Source organism: Strix aluco, chromosome Z, assembly GCF_031877795.1.
Source record: "Strix aluco isolate bStrAlu1 chromosome Z, bStrAlu1.hap1, whole genome shotgun sequence".
Classification (NCBI taxonomy): domain Eukaryota; kingdom Metazoa; phylum Chordata; class Aves; order Strigiformes; family Strigidae; genus Strix; species Strix aluco.
Window position 1 is genome coordinate 74,258,278 of NC_133971.1, and position 20,077 is coordinate 74,278,354.

At 39.0% G+C, this 20,077-nt stretch overlaps 1 protein-coding gene across 1 annotated transcript; it reads right to left on the reverse strand.

Moving 5' to 3' along the window:
- Positions 1–542: 542 nt before the first annotated feature.
- Positions 543–19,542, reverse strand: PSAT1 (phosphoserine aminotransferase 1). Its single transcript, XM_074812690.1, has 9 exons — positions 19,410–19,542; positions 17,060–17,120; positions 15,968–16,037; positions 14,657–14,862; positions 12,855–13,027; positions 11,625–11,794; positions 7,794–7,922; positions 5,132–5,269; positions 543–4,519 (listed from the first exon to the last, which is right to left on the reverse strand). The coding sequence occupies exons 1-9, from the start codon at positions 19,467–19,469 to the stop codon at positions 4,414–4,416; spliced, it is 1,113 nt and encodes a 370-aa protein (XP_074668791.1). The 5' UTR covers positions 19,470–19,542; the 3' UTR covers positions 543–4,413.
- Between the last annotated feature and the right edge of the window lie 535 nt (positions 19,543–20,077).

Genomic DNA, 20,077 nt, shown 5'->3' on the forward strand with positions numbered 1-20,077 from the left:
CTTCCACACCATACCAAGGAGGAGGAATTACAGTTTAGGTGGCTGACTGAAATATCTCCACAGTCAAAACCTTCACTTTCAGTCCTGACAGAGGGACCAGACCTGACATACAACTCAGTACTGGGACATCAGGTGAAGCACAGTCACAACTGCAACAAGCATTAAGTCCTTCCTAGCACTAAGGCAGAAGGTCTGTTTTCACAATAAAAATGTGTCCAAAAGCAGCATGATTGGGGCTGCCCTGGTAGGGAAGACACAAAGCAGTCTGACTCTAAACTGGCAGGGCAGTGCCAGCCCAGAACTTAGTTTTCCAGCTTTTATAATTCTTTAGTTTCAGTTTGCCCAGCTACAAAACCTAGCACCAGAGTCTGGAAGTTTCCTATCATTTGTTTCAAGTCCAAAAACCACAGCTGACACTATGGAAGAATATTTATCCAGTTATACAGTAAGAAATATTTGTTACTACCATGCCTAGTTTTAGCAATGTCTCTCAAATGTCTTCAGTTTACAACATGGACCTAAAACAAAGAATCACACTCAGATTTGTTCATTATATTATAAATTCTAAGCAGTTTAATGGTAATATCTTATAATAGTTTAACAAATTTCAACCTTTCTCACATGATTTCTTCAATTTTTTTGGTAATTAATCCATTTACTAAAATACACAATTTTTGCTTTTTATGCTTAGTGTAAAAAAGGTAGGAGATTGAATTCAAATTTTCTGGGACTTCAGAAACTGTACAGCTTTTGTTTTTGTCATATCAAATACACATTTATTCCTTAGCTACTTAAAAAAAATAAATACATCTTCACAAGCTACCAGCTCTTCTATATATCTCCTTGCATCTCTGATCACATTTCTCCAACCATTCAGTAATCCATCGGTAATTATAACTTCTTAGCTTCTTTAGCCTAAAAGGGAACAATTTATCATAGACTGTCATGAATCCTGGTTTTAAATTATCAAGAGTCCAATTACTGACAGGAATGGGGATACCTCTTTCCAATTAAAGTGACTGATTTCATGTAAAACCTTGTAACATTTCACTTTTTAATTAGGTACATCCTTATCAAATACAAAGTGGTTCACCCTCATTTTATTTTCTACCCAGAGAACGAAATACAGCATCATTAATCATACACCAATATAATGCCAGACCTAATAACACTTTCAGCATACTTTGACAACTTCTAATCCATCAGTGTATGATGTCTTTTATTCCCGTTTCACTGCAAACATTTATTTGAAAGTCAAGAATAGGCTTAAACTTTTAACATCCAAACTTCCCTGGGTACATCTAAAAATATTAAGCTGAAAAGAAAATATTACGTTGAAAAGAAAAACAGGATTAATTTAAACAGAAAAAAAATAATGAAAATACAGAGTGTCAGCTGACACAGGGGCAGGTCTGTCCACACTGCTGTCTATATAAGTCATTTATCTCCACTAGAACTACTAGCTAAGTAAGGAAGTGGCAATATAGACTTCTAATTCTTATTTAACTCTTTTGTGCCAGTCTTAGAGATGGTACCACAAGGGCCATGGAAAGACCCTATCATTGACAACTGACAGGAGTCCCCTGGGTCAGGGTACCTTCCCCATCTAAAGTTCTTCTCACCTGGGGTAAAACACTCCTGACTGTGCAGAGCAGGAACAGAGGGAATACACAACCTCCTCAGCAACTTTCTCTTTTTAGGACAGGCCCGGGAAAGACAATAGCCAGAGTCTTTTATACTACCAACTGAAGAGAATGCTAGCAACTACTTCTGTGAAATCAAACACAAAAGCTAGGAGATGTAGAGACAACTCACTAGAAGAGGAATTTAAAGCACTGTTCATTGAAAAGAGCTCATTTTACAATTTCCTCTCTATATGCACACACTCAGATGAGACAGGTATTTTACTTCTATTTTTCAACACCTTTGCCTCAGAAGTATTTATATCACACCAAGAAAAGCCCTTCTTCCAAACACTGCAACTACTGACCCAGCTTGGAAGTGCTGACATAAGGGAAACTGACCAGGACTCTTAGCAACCCCTTGCTGAAATTCCTCCTACTAACCCGACGAGGGGAAGTCAGATTTCTGTCCACCATAGCTTAATACCCTGATTACATCTTTCAGGGATGCAGCTAGGAAGGGTAGAACTGTTGCATTGACGAGTCTGAAACAAATCTCAAGTAATTCATCCAGCACATGCTCCAGTCTTCCCAGCATGCCCACATCCCCCTCACATGATATTCAATCACCGCCTGCTAGGGTAGTCTTCACTCTGCCTTTTGCTTTTACATGATTTTTGCCTTTCTGGATGAAAAAAAAGTGTTCATTGATAAGGCGTTAGGCACAATTCAGAAGCAGCAAAGAGGTTCCCTGTTGGGTTCATGAATCAGCTGCGCACAGCTGTGTGAGCTTTTTTGTAATCACACAAAAGCATACCTACTAAGAGGAATGCAAGGTCATTATAAAACAGAAAAGTTTACTATCTTTTGGAAAGAGATATAAGCCACAGTTACTGTTGAAAACAAGTGCACAAAATTCAGAGCAAGCAGAATTTTTGAAAGTTAAAAAGCTTAATACAGAACTTGAATTAGATCTTCACGATTGGCAGGGCAAAAGGGGTTCTCAGAACCTTGTCATAGCAATATTCTTGTTTCCATGCTACTTGTAGGAAAGACTATTTTCAGAAAGAATTCAAACATAAATGAGGGAAGCTTGTTTTAGGGAAAAGTATACTGGAATCTAAATTTCTAAGACACATTATATGCATGACTTCTCCTCCTTCTGACAGTGACAAAAACAAAAGCTTCAAACACACTAGTACTTCATGTCATGCTGTAATTAAGTTTTATTTTCTTCACCCGATTTGTTTAATTACTTTAAGTTACACTAAGTCAACAAAAATCTCAAAGAAAGTCAGAAAATGATGACTTTTCACATAGGAATGTAACTCAACCCTAGCACAATTCCACTGACTTGCTGTGAGATTCCACCAAGAAAGGGGATGTCCATCATTATCATTATTAAATTGTTACCACTGTACTGATGTTACATAAAAAAATCAAAAAATTCCAATCCTGTAACAAAGAGTTTACAGTCTGAAACAAGCTGCAGTAATGCTAAACTCTTATGAGATGCTAGCAGATAGCTTCTACACAAATTAAAACAGGAGGCTAGTGTCAATAATATGGTCATTGGCAGTAAATTCACAAGCTGAGAAAGAAAAGTGACACAAGGGTACTAAAACAGATGATCTTTTGAAGATCTTTGCATAACCACAGCTCCTTCTCTAGCCCAGAGTATCAAAGTCTGGAACAAGCCAGAAGGATCAAGTGAGAAAGTTAGACCAAAACTGTGATGTAGTGTCAGGAAAAGACAGAGAAGTCAAGACCTGTATATACTGCAGCTGGGCAAAGCCCTACATACAAAAGGCTACAGAACTGAAGCAATGAAAAGGGAGAGAAAATACTAGAGCAATTAGCAAGGGAAGACATTGAAAGAAGCACCAGACAAAAAAGTCTGCTGCACTTTGGGCTAGGAAGTCAGTGCAGGGAAAGCCACAGTTCCGTTGAGTGGAATACAGCAATCCAGTTCAGCACAAGGTTAACGCATGAAAAACAAGTTTTGGGCAGAGGCAAATATGCACACTCCAAAATAAGAATATAAAATTAATAACCTAAAGAAGTTTAATATATAAAATGCATAGAGAAATAAACATCTTCTAAATTGATTTAATTACAGACTCATGCATCTTAGCTTTAAACCAATAAATGTTAATACAAAAAAGGCCCAGTCCTACAGACTTTAACCACAATGGGTATTGCTACATGGAACTGTTATGATAGTACTTCACGCATGGGAGCAGAAGTCTGAAGGCAAAGTCCTCAAGTTAGGAACACAGATATTAACTCCTAAATACTGCTGGTTCTGTACTGTTGGAATGTATCTGATAAACCAACTAGATATCCTTAGGGAACACTTAACATTAGTTCTAGCTTCACTGTGCAGTCACAAAGTACTTGTAAAGCATTACAGAAAGCTCATGACAAATTTTGCCTCCTGAAGTTTACTGAGAAGAAGGCATTGCTGAAGAGGTCATTGTGACTTGAAGCAAGAAACGGACTCAGATTGATAGCATCTTACAATGTTACTCATGTTTTAACTACACATTAAGAATACTGTTTTGCAAATTTTGGAATCAGTCTTGAACAATGTGGCAATCCTCACCTTCAGTGAAGCCAGTGGTGCCAAGTCATTGAAAGACTGGGCCTCAATCCCATGCAGTTAACTAACACCTACAGGAACTAAAAGAAAATATAACTTGTGCGCTACAGCTGTGCAGTACCACAGTAACTTTCAAACCCTTTAGCTTTTATTTCATAAATGTGCAGCATGACTCTAACCCATGGGCATTTATGACTGATGCATCTGCATGAAGCTCCTCATGAACATTGCAAGCTTCTGAACATCTTCTACAGTCACCGCGTTATATAAAGAGGCACGGATTCCTCCCACAGATCTGAAGTGAAAAGAGGAGGGGAGAAAAAAATAGAAAGGTTTTGTATATTCTAAAAAAGACATTAATAACATTCACAGACATTTAATCCTACCCCTATGCCAAAGGGATAAAATTCACATTTTATGTGAATGAGAAGGAACATTTAATTCTTCAAGGCAAACTTGCAATCTAGAGAAACTCAGTATTTACAGCTCAAACACTGTAGCCCTGTGACATCAAAAAGCTCTTTTTTAAACCTACAAACACCACTGAACATGGGAAGGAACTCTTGCAACCAGGTTGACAAGCTATGTAATGAAAGGCTTTATACAGTGACAGAATCTGACCTCGAGTCACCTTCTTTGGCCTTTGCACAGAGCCAGACTCATCAAATTAGAGAGGAAAGCAGAATTAAGGAGAAAACTCTGAGCCCCACGACACCTAAGCAGTAGTTAAGCCACCAGTAGTCTCTGATTAGTCTCTAGACCGCTACTCCCAAGTAATGCCAAGCCTGTTTAAGGAACAGCCTGTGAGTGAGAAAGGCTGGTAAGTCAACAGGCACTGCCTGCTGCTGTATCACTGTAGTAACAGTTTATTTTGCACAGAAAATGGATTCATCTGACTATTACTTACCGATGTCCTTTCAGGGATATCATGTTAAGTTCCACAGCTTTCTCAAGAAATTTCTTTTCCAGTGTTTCATCACCCTTGATACTGCCAATACGGAAAGGGACATTCATTCTGCTTCGGTTCTTTCTCTCCACTGGACATCTAGAAAAGTTGCAGAATGTAATGATTAACCCATTCTGAGCTAAATCTACATTTTCAGCTACATACAATTTCAGAAAATAAGTAATTGCATTTGTTTAGCACCAAAATAATTCCTCCATAATTCAAAAGATCGTTACTTTCTGTGAAAGAAAACAACCCTCCTTTTTTAACCAAGTATAACAGAAACAGCAAGTGGAAGGCTTATTAACCCTTCCTGACATACTCAAAATTGCCCCAGAGGAATGCAGAGGAGGCTTGCAAACAAACCTAATTTAAAGAAGCATGATAAAAACCATCATTCCACCAACAACAGTGTCAATTACATTCCCTAGGGTGAGGTTAGTTTCAGTGACCTTTGACTAAGTCTCAAGCAGTTTCTTCTCTATCTTCAAAGACTGACACACTTATTTTCCCTCAGTCACAAATGCTACCAGAATTGAGCTTGACAGCTAAACAGAGCTAAAGGAAGCATAAGGGCATAGAATAAGGAAATTTCCATGGACATTAGAGACTTCTGTTAGTGGTTTCAATCCACCTTCTACATTAGTATTATTCAGAATCATGAAGAGCAAGTAGAAAGGAGATATCTCTAGAACAAATCTTGCATTGCATACAGGGCCACAACATATATGATGTACATCACAGCTCTTTAATCTCCTAAAATTCCCTTTAATCAAAAGTAGAAAACTCAAGATACATTTAAATCAAAATTCCTCTTTGATTATTCTGTGAAGATAAAAACAGGGGTAAAAAAATATTTAAATATTTTTCTTCAGTGCTTCTAGTTACAAAGGAGATGTGAAACCTCCAAATTTATTCTTTCCTAAGGCCGTAATGTAGATTCTTGCAGGGGTTCATTAGGAATAAGTTCTCACAAACTGCAAGCAAATTGCATACCTATTATTATTCTTTTTTAGTTCCTTCCTTGCTCCTTTGTACAGATGTCTCCATTATGAAGAGGAAAAAAATAGATCAATCATATCTGCCTATGAAAATTTTCTCCTTCAGATGCAACCAGGAAAGCACTCTTCAAAAAGGCCTATGCTTGTAAGCATTCCCATATTTGAATAACTGTAGGTACACTATAGTTTTTAGAAGATCCAGCTGCTATTAGGCAATCCAATATAATTCACTTAGTGCACAGACTTTGGAAAGCAAACTACAAATGGTAAATGGCACTTTGTAGAAAAAAGTCTCCATTTGCTAAATGGCTTGTCACACTGTTTTATCCAGTGAAGCATGCCACAGATGAGGTGGCACATTACAGCTGGGAAGGCAGCTTCAGATAAGTCTTCCTTTTAGTCATAGATACAATAAAAAAAAATGCAGTCTTAACTGTATCGCTTAGTAAGATGCACACACTCAGCTAGTGAAGCTTGCTTTGCCTTCCCAATTGACTATTTACCATTCCATCTGCATTGCATTTCCCACTCACGGCCTTACAGATCAGCTTGGCAGAAACAGATTTCTATTTGTCACAAAATGGTTTTTCAAGGCTTCATTTGCTTACAGAGGTTTATGAAAAACCCTCAGGATTTCAGTAGAGTAGGATCACAATCCTGATCATGACAATGCTAAAGGCAAAGCTGTTCTCATTAACTAAATGGATAAGCAGAATGTATTAAATATTATGATGAAACTATACCCCTGCCAATTAAGGTTGCAGTCAGCTTTAATTTAAAATCCAAATTTAATTTGCCCTATCCTAACTTTGACTTTGAAGTTAATTAGGTCCCAAAACTGTTTATTTTATACTGAAAGTACAAGAAAATATTTTGCAGTTTCATAGTCAATTACTAGTTTTTGAGCTTGGCAAGTATTAGAATTATTCTGAATTACATCATCTATTAACTATATATATTTTGGGTCCTGTGAGCTCAAAAATACCTTGCAACAATATGTAAAAATCAGAGGATTAAATCTGCTTTGGAAAACCATGAAAAATAACTGAAGAAAACAAACTATATGCAATGAAAATTTTGACTACATGTAGGTCTGATCTTCCTCCTATTTCAAAAAGTGTTTCAGAACTGAGTGGAATTAGCTAATAAAAATGCTCTGCTTGACAGAGAAAAAGCAGAGCCTTTGACTACTGAAACAGATGGTAGGAAGAATATAATGCAAAAGTGGTCCCTACAATTTCTTACAACCCACTTTCTCTGTTTTGGCCTGTATTTCCCCAAAAGATTCCGCAGGCATACAAACCAGAATCTGTGTGTCTGGATTTGTATACTCTTCTCCTAGGCTCCTGCATTTTATTAAGTTTAGAATATATGGTATTAATCTGCTTCACAACTGATCTATACAGGATAACCTGAAATAAGTTCCTCCTGGAATGAGATTCGTCCCTGGCTAATCATCAAGTGAACAGTTTGCAGAAATAATTCCTGTAGAATTCCTCAAAATTTCCATATACTGAAAAGATAATTTTAAAAGTATGTGGCAATCAGACTCTTGGAAGTTATGAAGATGTTTGGCTCTGCAATAAATATTGAAACCAAGGGGAAAAAGCATAGCAACTTACACATAGAATCCATTAGATTTGTCTATTATATCATAAATCAATCGTGATTTGATTAAACTGAGTTTATCCATAGCTGCAGCTCCGCCATTATTCTTTATCCATTCTAGTACCAATCCCATGATATAAATACTGCAAGAGGAAAGAACATTTTTTCATCAGATCATTTTAAAAAAACAGAAAAACTAACAGTCCTGTTTAATAGTTCACAAAATGTTTCAGCAACAAAGCATTATATCTGGTTTTAGGGTGCTTAAGACTAACAACTCAGAATCTGGACCAGTTTACAATTTATGACAATTCTAAGTAGGCAGTGTTTTTTGGACATAAATGAAGTATCCCAAAACTCAAATGCTACACAAATCTGTTGGACCAAACTTAATCCTTTGTACCACAGAAGGACACGTCCTGCAGGTTTCCTGCAGCCCTGCAGGGCTTCCAAGGACATCCCCAGACATGCTGCGTGGACTGCCAGTTCATCGACCACATAGCTGCCTGTCAAGTCCTAGAAAGAGCCAAAGTTAGCCAAAAGTTTACAGCATCCACCCTGTGCAGCTGGTCTAGCAAAGATGCAGGGCTGAATTTCAAATGTATGTACATTAATAATGCCAGAAATCTAATCACATTTTCACAAATGTTACAAATAAAAACTATAATCCCATTTCTCCCTAAAAAGACCTTTTGCGCACATGAATGGTGAAGTTTGGTGAAACAAATATGATGTATCGCACTTAATTATTCTTTACTACTCAAGTTCTAAGTAGAGATCTGGAAGTCTACTGGCATCATATGGCTTGAGACCAAGTATTTCAAAGCTAGTTACTAAGTACCACATTAAAAAATCCCTGAGGCCTTTTGCCTTTGTGTTTTTGCTACAAAACTCAGCTTGTTCAAGTTCAGGCATTTCCCACGACTACAACACTTTACATAAAAAACTGTTCACAAGCTTTTATGGCATATTTCCAAACTTCCAAAAAAGTTTGCTTTTATTAATCTCTTCATTACAGATTCCAAGGGCGTGCTCAGGGAACACTACCCTACAAGTTTCCCTAACACAAATCTAGCAGGAGGTTGTTTTAAGCTTTCCTACTTTTGATTTCTCAGGGGATAACAGCATCAAATCTTTGAACACTGTAAAAAGACTGCAGAATAACCGAGGTTACAAATTGACTTTTATACAAACCACCTTATAGCTTTGAGAGCACACTTGCCACATTTATGATAACACACTGTCAACTATCCCGGTGTAAAGTATTTAAGTGACATATAGCCTATGCCATTGCCAAATATACAGGGCCATATTCACCTCTTGTCCTCACTTCCTTGTGGGAGACTTCTTGGATAAGTAATGTTTATAAAGTCGACGCCTTAGAGTCATCCACAAAACCAGCCAGCTGAAACCTTTTACCCTTCCTTCATGTCAGTCAAAATAATGTTTCTGGAGCGATTTTAAATGCAAAATGCTTTCTGGAGCTTGGAAATGAGATTTTTATAGCAAATTCATTGTTAATTTTAGTAAAGCAGATTAGGGCCAAAGAGTCAAACTCTGTAGCACCAAGAGGTTAAAGCCATCAGCACCACCTTAATTTAATTTAACATCCTGCTGAAGTAGCTTTTGCAAATTCAGTTAATATTTCCTGCCTGTTTGCCAGCAAACCATTACAGAGCGCAAGGAAAAGAGTAGAGAAAAAGAGAACTAAGAAGCTTTGCCAGTTCCTTACAAAAACTGGAACAGGCATTTAGAGCCAAGCCAAACAGATGTGCACCCTGCCAACATTTCAGATTGTGTTACATTCTGGAGTGTACTCCAATGTGGGTCTGTATCATGAGGTAAAATCTGGCAAGACAGTGATCAGAAAGGAGAAAGACTGCTAGTTCAACTTTATTTTCAGCTCCCTTAACCTCCCACTACCCTGTTAATGTTACTGACAAATACCAAGTTACAGCTAAAGTAGCACTTTCTTCTCAGAAATTCTCTACAGCAGCTAAAATAAAGCCTCAGCATTTCATTTGTTTTGCTTTTCAAACCAGAGGACCAACACTGTATTCAAGTGCTGAGATTAAGTAGAACTTTGGTTTTTCAAATGCAAATAGCTTTGTACTTGGAAAACATGAATGGCTGGATTTAAGAATGTAAGCATGTGCAAGTACACAGTGCCCAAAACAGTATGCGTAACTTGGCAGTCGGGAAAAAATTGATTATGAAATAGAGGCTTCATCAATCATTGGGAAAAAGAGATACACATACTGCCTATATTACAAAGCTACATTCAGAAAGAAGACAAAAATCTAGAAACATTGTGAAGTTAATTCTTAATCTTAGTAGCAGCCCTAAAGATACTGAGTGTACCCAGCCTATAGGGCAGACAGGCTGACAGCAAAAGACATCATTATAGCACTACATACTCTACAGTATGCATACTCCTTATAAAAACTAGTTGTGCATTGTAAAATCTGGAATAAACATGTGGTCACAAGATTTACTGTTCTTTTGATAAATTAAGGTAACTGCCTCTATGTCACTGCAATAGTACACCTCATAGTGAGAATCAGTAGATTGAGATATGCAATTAGTATCACTTAAAATTCTACTGAATTTAGGTAAGCAATGGCATTAAGGTAGGCTTTATATGCAGGAATCACTGTACTGTATGCCTGCACAGTGCATTTAATATCTGTTGGGCATCATTAGGCAACTTAACTTTGCAAATTCTGGCATGTACAAAAAACCTGTAAGAGCTGAGATTAAACATCAGTATAAGATTACATTATCAAATTACCTGAATCAAAGGAAATCTTATCTTTAAAAGTAGAAATCATTATTTTCAAAATAATTTTAACGACTTCTGGGAAAAAAGAACATCTGATTTGAAGATTTTCTTTTTTAAAATAATCATTTCAGTGGACATTGGTATAAAAATGCTCCAGATTAAGAACGGGTAGATACTACCGGCTCAAAACCGAAATATTCCAGTAGCAAAGCATCTTTTCACTAGCTGTCAGAAGCTAGGAGACAATAATTTTAAAAGTGCAAGCTGTAGTCTGTTCTGCTTCTTGCATACATGAAATCACCAGGTACAGGCCAATTTTATGATCTTGATTGCTAGCAATGATTATTAAGCCAGACCAATTTCATTTTCAGATGTCAAGTCAAACACTGAGGTGGTAGTCAAAGAAATACGGGGAGTTGTACTAGAGAATAAAGCAAAACAATGATTAAAATGCCTTTCAAAAAAATTCTTTTAGTGTCATTTCAAAACTGACAGTAGTGAATGATGAAGCTAGAACAAGAAATATTTTAAAAATTTAAAAGAACACATAGTCTTGTAATATTTTATATTATTAAAACTTTAATAACAATAACATTAATTGTTTTCCAGCAAAGAAAATCAATAGAGATCTGGAGGTTCAAATGCCAAGAATAACCTCCGAAAGAAATTAAATCAAATGTGTACTGAGTGTTCAAGAAGCAAGACTAAGTGCCAAGTTACCTACTTGCAATGACAGAAGCATCACCACTGAATTGATTAGAGCTGTGTTTATGTGAACCAGAACTGGATCCTGAAACTTCTACAGTGGAATTATGACATATAAAATTTACTTCTAAAAATACTATGTCCTTTATGACTGAGTCCCTCTAGGCAACCTCAAAGCCTACTACAGTCACATGGCTGGACACTTCCCATGTTTTCACATGGGAATCATGTGAAACACTCCAACACCTCAGTGACTTGCAGGCAAATACTCAACTTCCAAAACTTTTCTCGATAAGAGCATCAGATGGCAGTGCAGTAGCTTTATGAATAAGTAATATTAAATAGCAGGGAAAATTACCTGTAGCATGGTGGAGTGTTATACAAAGAGCCGTTCATTGCTTGTGTTTTGTAATCCAGTACTACAGGGCATTCTTTCAGTGCAAATCCCAGCAAGTCCTCACGTACTATTACAACAGTAACTCCAGCACAGCCAACATTCTTCTGAGCACCAGCGAAAATCACGCCAAACTTTAACAGGAAGAAGAAAAGAACTTGCTACATGCATTCACCAGTAGATCTTATAACTGAGTAATACACTAGTATCATTATCCAACCGGGATACAATTCAGCTGAACAGCTTGAAGAATGTGTTGAAAATAAGCAAGTTATATATAGATCAAAGAAGAGTTAGGAGAAGTTCTGATTTCAAAGTACACTTACAGCTACATTTTTAGCCCACATATGTCTTATCAGAACCATTTATTTTCATTCAGCTGAGGAAGATCATCACAACAAACTTCCCAATGATTTGCTAAATGCAGATTTAGTAGTTACAAGTAATTCTCAAGGCAGCCTGTCCCAATTTCACACTACTCCAAGCAAATTGACTAAAAATAAATTTATACATAGATCACAGTATTTTCAACCAAACTGGTATTTCAGAACAGGCATCATATAATCCACCTGTTCAAAGAGGTACATCAGGAAAGGCCAAGATGAATGCACTAACAATTGTCCCTTCTTTTCACTACACACAGATAAGAAAGGGCAAATACACTACTTCACTAGTCCATAACATCTCCCCCTTGTAACACACTTTACAAACATAAGCAGGTACTATGTTCTGTCCCTGTATTATCGATGAAACAGACACAGTGAGGCACAGGAAGCTTTGGCAGCTTAAAAGGGGGTAGGGATTTTCCACATAAGAGACAGGATCAAAAATTCTCATTCACAGTACCCTGCTCTAGCCATATATGCTATCTACAGACTAAATATGATTCAGAAGATAACTTTTTCAGCTACAGCATCAGTGAAGACCATGCAGTAGACAATCCTGGACAGGTACTAACATCAACAATTTCAACAGAGTTCAATGTTTTTACTGAAAAATGACAACAGATAGACATTGAAATCTCAGACTTTGTATTTCAACATTTGTATTCACCATCAGATACCCAATTAACAAAATATGATTTCCTTAATTTCACTGCTCAGCATCTCTGGCCATCCAGACATTTCCAAGTGCCTAATTATATGCAATCAAGTTTGAAAATGCTTTGTGTAGCCACTGTGTCCATCACTGTACCTTGGAAACATCCACAGGTCTGGACAGGAAGTTTGATGACATATCACAAACCAAGACTGCTCCTTTGACATCAGGTACAAAGTCAAACTCCACACCATGAACAGTCTCATTAGCACAGTAATAGACATAAGAAGCATCCGGATTAAGATTCCAAGTGCTTGGGTCAGGAATGCCTGAGACAGACAAAAAAGAAAACCAAAGGTCACTGGAGGTAAGTAATTTTCAGGGCATGCAATTTCACTTGAACACAGAACTTGAGTGCAAACCCAGAACAATTTTGCAGTATAAAGTATTAATTATCTTGTTACCAGAAAGATATAATTTATCTGCCAAGGAAATACACCAGTGCATTCTCAAAATTCTGTAGTGCGCCATTATTAAGCTTACAAACACCTTTCTGATTTTCAGCCCTTATTCCTCAAGGGATTTTCATCAGGTTGGCAATACCAACTACAAACTACTGCCCTAGGGGTCCAAAACAGCATTTCAGAGGACTTCAGGCACTGGGTCCAAGAGTCTTCCTGGTGGCTTTGGAACCACTGAGGCATCCAAATTCTCACTGGAAAGGTTCTCTAAAGTTGTGTTTCTCAGCAATCCCAGAAGCATTTCAGTCCTGCCCAAGCTGAACAAGAGGTGATATACCTCCCTCCTGTTTAAGCTTTTCAACTGATTTACAAAACTAAGATTTCCTCAGTCAACAGGCAATATACAGGCATGTCCTGACAGCACAGAACAAGTTCTGCATAGAACAAATGGTTGCTCTTCCTTTCTTCTCTCCTGCAAAACATGAGGAGGAAGAAGTGCTGCTATTGCTATCACCATTATTTACTGCCTCTCCCTTTGTCTACCACTGCCAAATGGTAAATACAGTCCCCTACACTGGGAAGTTACAGGTTCAATTCCTTCCTGTGACTCAGAGGGTACAAACTTACCTTCCAAGTTAGTGCCCTAATCACCGGTTAATTCACTAACTCACATGGGGATATTCTTTGTCTTTCATGTTGCCACTCTTCCCAGTTCAAATGCTGTAATTTAGCCAGAGGGAAGTAAAGTGAGCATGACTAGCAGGAGTAGAAACCAGAAATCAGGTGTCCCTGCTCCAAGAATTATTTATGTATATCCAGTGACAAATTATACACAATGTTCTTGAAACAGACTCTCTCATAAGAATTGGAATGCCTCCATTACAGTTAACCTTCCTCCTCCTACACTGTGGTCATTCAGATTGTTATGTCCAGCAACAAGCTTCAAGAGAAAGAATTGGAAATGCCTCTTCTATTCCAGAACCAACTGCCTGTTTTGACACATGGGTGGGAAAGATAAGTATTTGCGAACCCCTGAAAGTAGGTACCAGAATGCAGGTCTCCCATCTCTTGGAACAACAAGGTTAAGATCCCAGACATGCTTCTAAATTTCAGAGCAGTCTCATTATTGAGTGTACCTGAAACTGAAATACCTTGTAATATCTCTGCAAATAGCTTAAGTAGTCAGTTAAATAACAAAAGAAACAAACAAACAAAAAAAACCAAAATCAGACCATTTCCCTACTGATACACATTTGCTTCTTGCCACTTATTTTCTGGGATCTGCTCAGCCTAAATTCAAAATTCTTTCCTGGTGCAGACTGTTAAGCCATCTAACAGACCTCCCAGTGATGAACATGAAGAGACGTGGCAGGCAATCTTCTGAGCGCTGGCCAGTCAACTCTGTAACTAGTTAACATTCAATAACCCAATAGCTGAGTTAGACCAATTTTTAGAAAAGCTAAGCATTCACATGGATGGATGTAATCATCAACTTACTCGTATAGGTTCCTAGTTTTGGATGAACGATATTCACTTTGGCATATTTCTCTGCTTCTTTAGCTGCTTTTGCTGACCAAGCTCCAGTAACCACGTAATCTGCATGTCTTCCCTCCTTTAAACCGATAAGATTAAGTGGGACTGCACTGAACTGACCAGATCCACCTCCTTGGAGGAAAATAACTTTGTAGTTCTCTGGTATATTTCTGCATGCAAGAAATAACCACTTATTCCCAGAAGACACAAGATGCATACTACTTGATATTATGTATTTAACAGCAACTGAGGAAGAACACTGTCATTTTAGAAGACTCTTTGCCAAGAGGTTAGACCAAATCCCATTAATTTACCTTAGCACTGATCATGAGTAACAACTTAAGTATTAACAGTAATGCTACACATTGTATTGATAAAAGTTTGCTGAAAAAAAAGCTTTTTTTCCCCCTTGGATAGCATTAAACAAAGTCATTCCCGAGTAGCTCTATTCTCACAGAACACACAAACTTGAAAGATATTCCAGCAGCATTAATTTGTACAAAATTGTAATTTGTAAAAAAAAAGCTTCATGGCTTTTCTGTCAGGCTAAGAACTTCACACCAAAGTGCTCACAGTAGCATTCAGCTTTGAAACCGTTCCGTTTGAAAGTGAAAATGTACAGTAAATTGTACATGCAGAGCAAGTGCCATAAGGAGTTGTTCATACCGTCAGAAAAAATACTTGTTCAAATTATTCATTAAAGCCCCTCTGTCAATAATTCTGGCTGTAACTGAGAGTCAAGCTTTTATATGACATAACAAACATTATTAACTACCATGAGAATATCAACTCTAATACACAATACATTTATTTCAAACTTTTCAAAATGTGTCACACTACAAATAGGAAAAGGGATCCTGAACAGTGATTCTAAAATACATTGATAGAGCTTAGGTTAGTAAAATCAGAGTGATGTACAGATCACCTCTGTACCACTAGAGAACTGATTTCTATTGTTTCCACTTATTTTTTGAAGAAAGTTGATGCCCTTCATGAATTAAGATTTCAGAAGAAAGTCAACTAGTCAGTGTATAGTAGACACATAAAAAGTATCTTAACCTAATAAAAGCCCTTTGTCACATTCAAATAAATCACCATGAGACAAATCAGAAGACCAATGTCTTCTCCACAATTATTACTCTATCAGACACAGTATCTAAACAAAAAAACACTCTAAACATACAAAAAGGTGCTTTCAAGGAAAGGTCTCCACATTAGTCATTATTGGTGCAATTAGCACAAGCATAAAATAAAAATAAGCAGGAAGTAACTCACAGCAATTCACGCATGAGATTTTCAGCTGTATTTAAAATTTTTGTGAAATCTGAAGTCCGATGGCTCATTTCTTTGGTGGAAAGGAAAGAAGAAATAACATGAAACAAAATGGTGACATACAAGTATGATTTAAAAATTGTGTTAAGCTTTAAACCTTTTACACTAGAGACCCAAAATGTCTGAAGGCTCCCATTCCCAGTTCCAATTCCTATTTTTTTTGCTGAGCCTTCCTAAATACTCAAACAAGACTTATAGCTCCATTCTTGTCCAGATCCAGGCAAATACAGCCTATTCACATTTGGCATCCACATGATCTTACTATCCCCAGGAACAACTATATTTGCATGAAAAAAATACTCCCTAGAAAGGTGTAAGTTTTCCTTACTCTAAGAATTTTCTCTGCTACTAAGGTGCTGTAGCAAGTATAGAGTAAGATACAGGGGGTTGTTTTGTTCTTTTAACAAGGCTTCTTCATGCAGTAATCCTAATTAAACATTAAGGACACTTAATACTAATTCCTTTTATGAAATCCATATGCTTTCTTTCATCTGTAAGAGTGTACAGTTTAAACATGAATCCAAATCCTGTAGAGACTGCTGCACATTCTTTTAGCAGCCAAACAGTTACACAGGACTAGAAAAAATGCTGATCATCTTCTTGCATAAAATTTTTGTGCAACTGGGGCTGAAAAGCCAGTCAGCTGCCCATATGACACAGCAGACACCTCCTCCTTATGGCAGGACAGCATTACCTTCCTAAAGGGAAGGATACTATATATCAAATACATCTGAAGCATTTTGCCACATATATATGCCTATGTATATACACACTCACACAAACACACACATACCTTCCCAAAGATCCAAAAGTACTAAAGTTTTATGTATGATTAGCTATCTTTTTTTGTCTCTAGGCCTCTGTTTTGGATCACTAAATATCTGGCTATGTATCATTTTATGGTCTCCTGGTGAAGGGTAGAAAAGCAGTATGAAAAAGTATTCTCTGGACATACAAGTTCCCAGAATAAGGTATTTTATTAAACAGTTTGGTTAAACATCTCCATTCTGAAAAACGTAATTTTTAAAGTCTTACCAAGAACACTTATACCAAGTCCTTTGTAGTCCACCAATTCTTTCTGTGCTTCTAATAATACCTAACAAAAGAAAAAATCCATGAATAAATTAAGGAAATTTTCCATTACCTTGAGTCATTGATGCAACATGTATATGCCAGCTGCTCCACATTGCAGTAACCTGACAGTTGTCACGAGATTAACACCAACGTAATTTTGTCATATCTAGTGATGAAGGCTTTTCATAAAGTAGCACAATTAAATCATATGCTTGTTGCGGAGCCCATGTTTTAAGTTATTATTTCAACAGCCACATTTCCAGATCTCAGAATGATTTTTAGGAGTTGGATGGAATTCACCACATTTTACAGAATGCTTAATGTTTGCACGTGCACCCCTTCTAATCAAGCATCTTAAAAACCCAGCCCCATCCCTCAACCTTTTGTTCTTTCGCTTGACTTGTGCAAATAGGACAACGAAGATACTGAGGAAAATGGAGAAAAAAAAAAAAATCAGCCTGGATACCTCAGGAATTAGATACCTCAAACTGCCCAACAGGACAAGGCCTAGTTTCACAGAACAAAGTCCCACATTTTTTGAAAATGGGCATTCTCTATGTTATTGAAAGTTAAGAAAGAAATGAAGCAAAATTTTGAGACAACCAAAAAACGCAGGTCACTCCTAGGAGGTCCAGCCAGGTAATCTGCTGCTTCAGCCTTTCATTTTTCTTTCCTCTCCACAGCTCTCAAATATCAACAAAGTAGAATTAGATTCTAACCACTGAATCTGAAGCTTCTGATTTCAGTAAACACTTGTTTAAGAGCCAGAACACTCTTAGTTACTCCTGAAGGCAGCAGGAGGAGAGGAAGCCGCAGCAGAAAAGCTGCCAAAACAAATGGTGTATGCATGCACCCTAGGATCTGCCAAGAAACTGCATGCTCTGGACAGTTGCAGGAATGAGAAATCTACCTTGCTGACAGGGTATCTACATAGCCTGTCAACTGTAACAGCTGGTCACCAAGAGGTCAACCAGAAGCAACTGTGCTGCTTTCGATGTTAGAGATTGTTAAGTCCTACTCATGTTTCAAGTACATATTTACCCATGCCAGAGAAGGGGGAAAAAAAGAGTCAAAACAGAACACACAGACTATTAGAAAGTAGTTGTTAAACTGCTTCATAAAATCCCATTCTGTTAATAACATTCTATATCTAAAAAGCTGCACACGCCTTGCAATAGACCTTTACAATAGGCTTTACGGCCACAAAGAGCTCTGTCCACCTTCTCACTTCAGTGAGTCTGAGCACTTCATATGTGGCATCAACACGCAATCAAAGTGAAACAATTGAGATGATACAGTAGTCCATATAAGAGTACTGCATTTTCAAGAGGGGAAAACAATAATACAGACTTCAGTTACACTCTTCTCAAACCCCTAACTCAGTTTTCAGTACTCTCTGTTGGAAAGTTGGATATTGCAGCAGTTCTAGTAAGAGCCCCTTTCAGAACCAAGGGTTCAAGAGAGAACAAATTGCTTTAGAGCATAATCTACGAAGGACATTTCTATGAGAAGAGAGGGAGGAAAAAAAAAAAAGAGCTGCTGCACAGCCAGTTTGTTTACCTAAAGAAAGAACATATAAAAACATATAAAAAATGAAGAAAACTATGAAGGAAACTAAGAAAACAAAAACTTCCACAATACATAGCTCTTAAGTTGAAAGTCAGATGTGTACAATTTGGGAGAAACCACCCCCTCTCCACGTGTAACTGTATAATCTATAGCTGCTGATGCAACTTTCCACAGGGTTGAGTCTACACTACACTCATCATCATTTTTTAAATAAAGATTTCTCAGAGCATTACCATGTTATTTATCAGCTGACAAATAACATACTCAACATAGCTACCCTTGTGCATCTGAGGACTTATTTTCTACCCCAAAACTGATGCAGTCCTCGATGAACGACCACATGATCAGATTCAGAAAAACTCTGGGAGATCACTCCAAAAACCACACGGTAGTGCGTTTCCAACAAATCCAACTTACCAGGGCTTTTGGTCGGGTGGGGACAGGGGAAGAAGCCAGGTTTCGTTATTACGCGGGTAACTTTGTATGGCTATTTCCTCGAGATTCCCCAGACCTCCCTTTACAGTCGGCGCCCAAGGAAGCCCCCGAGGGAGGCGGGCTGGGCGCGTTCCCGGCGGACATCGGCCGCTGCCCCACCGCCTCAGTCCCGGCGAGAGCCTCCACAGCGTGCAAGCAAAGCCCCTGCCAGCACCGCTCCCCGCGCGGCGCCGGCAGGGCGCGGACGCCCGCACCCCTCCGCAACGCCCCAAGCCCACGCCAGGAAGGGCCCCCAGCCCCTACTCACGGAGCGCGGCAGCTTCGCCGGCCCGGCCCCGAAGTTCGCCACCTGCCGCCCGCACTCCATGATAGCGCTGCTACTGCCGCTGCTACTGCCGCTGCCACCGCCGCCCACCGACCGCGGCGGCGGCCGCGCCGATATAAACCCCCCGCCGCCGGCTCGCCGATAGGCTCCTGTCACACACACCCAGGGGGCGGGGCCGCAGCCGGCCCGCCCCGCCTATTGGCCCCCGCGGCGGCGCGCCGGCCCGCCTATTGTCGGCGCGGCCGCGAGCAGGCAGCGTGACCGGGCGGCCGGCGGCGCGGGGCGGAGCGCGGCACGCGGGCCGCCGCGACAGGATTGCCGCGCGCGAGGCGGCCCCGCCCCCTCGGTGGTGCCGCCTGTGCAGGGCGCGTCCGGCGGGGCGAAACCGCGGCCTCGGCGGGGCGGCCGCGGGGGCGTTTCTCACCCGAAGCAGCCAAAAACGGTGGGTTCCCCGGAAGAACTCAAGGCGACGAAAGGGATTTAAATGTGCCTTGCATTTGGAAAACCTCAGTAAACCTTACCAAGGTTTCATTGCACATGCAGCCGTCGGGAGGGAGGGAGCATGAATGCATATCCTTTAGTGTGGTTTTACCCCATGCAGTTGTCACAGCAGAGCTGGGGTGCTTGTTCCAAAAGTAATCTGTACAAAT

Bases quoted from the DNA above. Each gene is read 5' to 3' on its own strand.
- PSAT1 (XM_074812690.1), bottom strand. From the start codon at position 19,469: ATGGAGTGCGGGCGGCAGGTGGCGAACTTCGGGGCCGGGCCGGCGAAG. The intron at 16,038-17,059 runs GTAAGACTTTAA...TTTCCACCAAAG, and splicing joins ACTTGGTATAAGTGTTCTTG to AAATGAGCCATCGGACTTCA. The intron at 5,270-7,793 runs GTAAGTTGCTAT...CAACTTTTCTAG, and splicing joins AAATCTAATGGATTCTATGT to ATGTCCAGTGGAGAGAAAGA.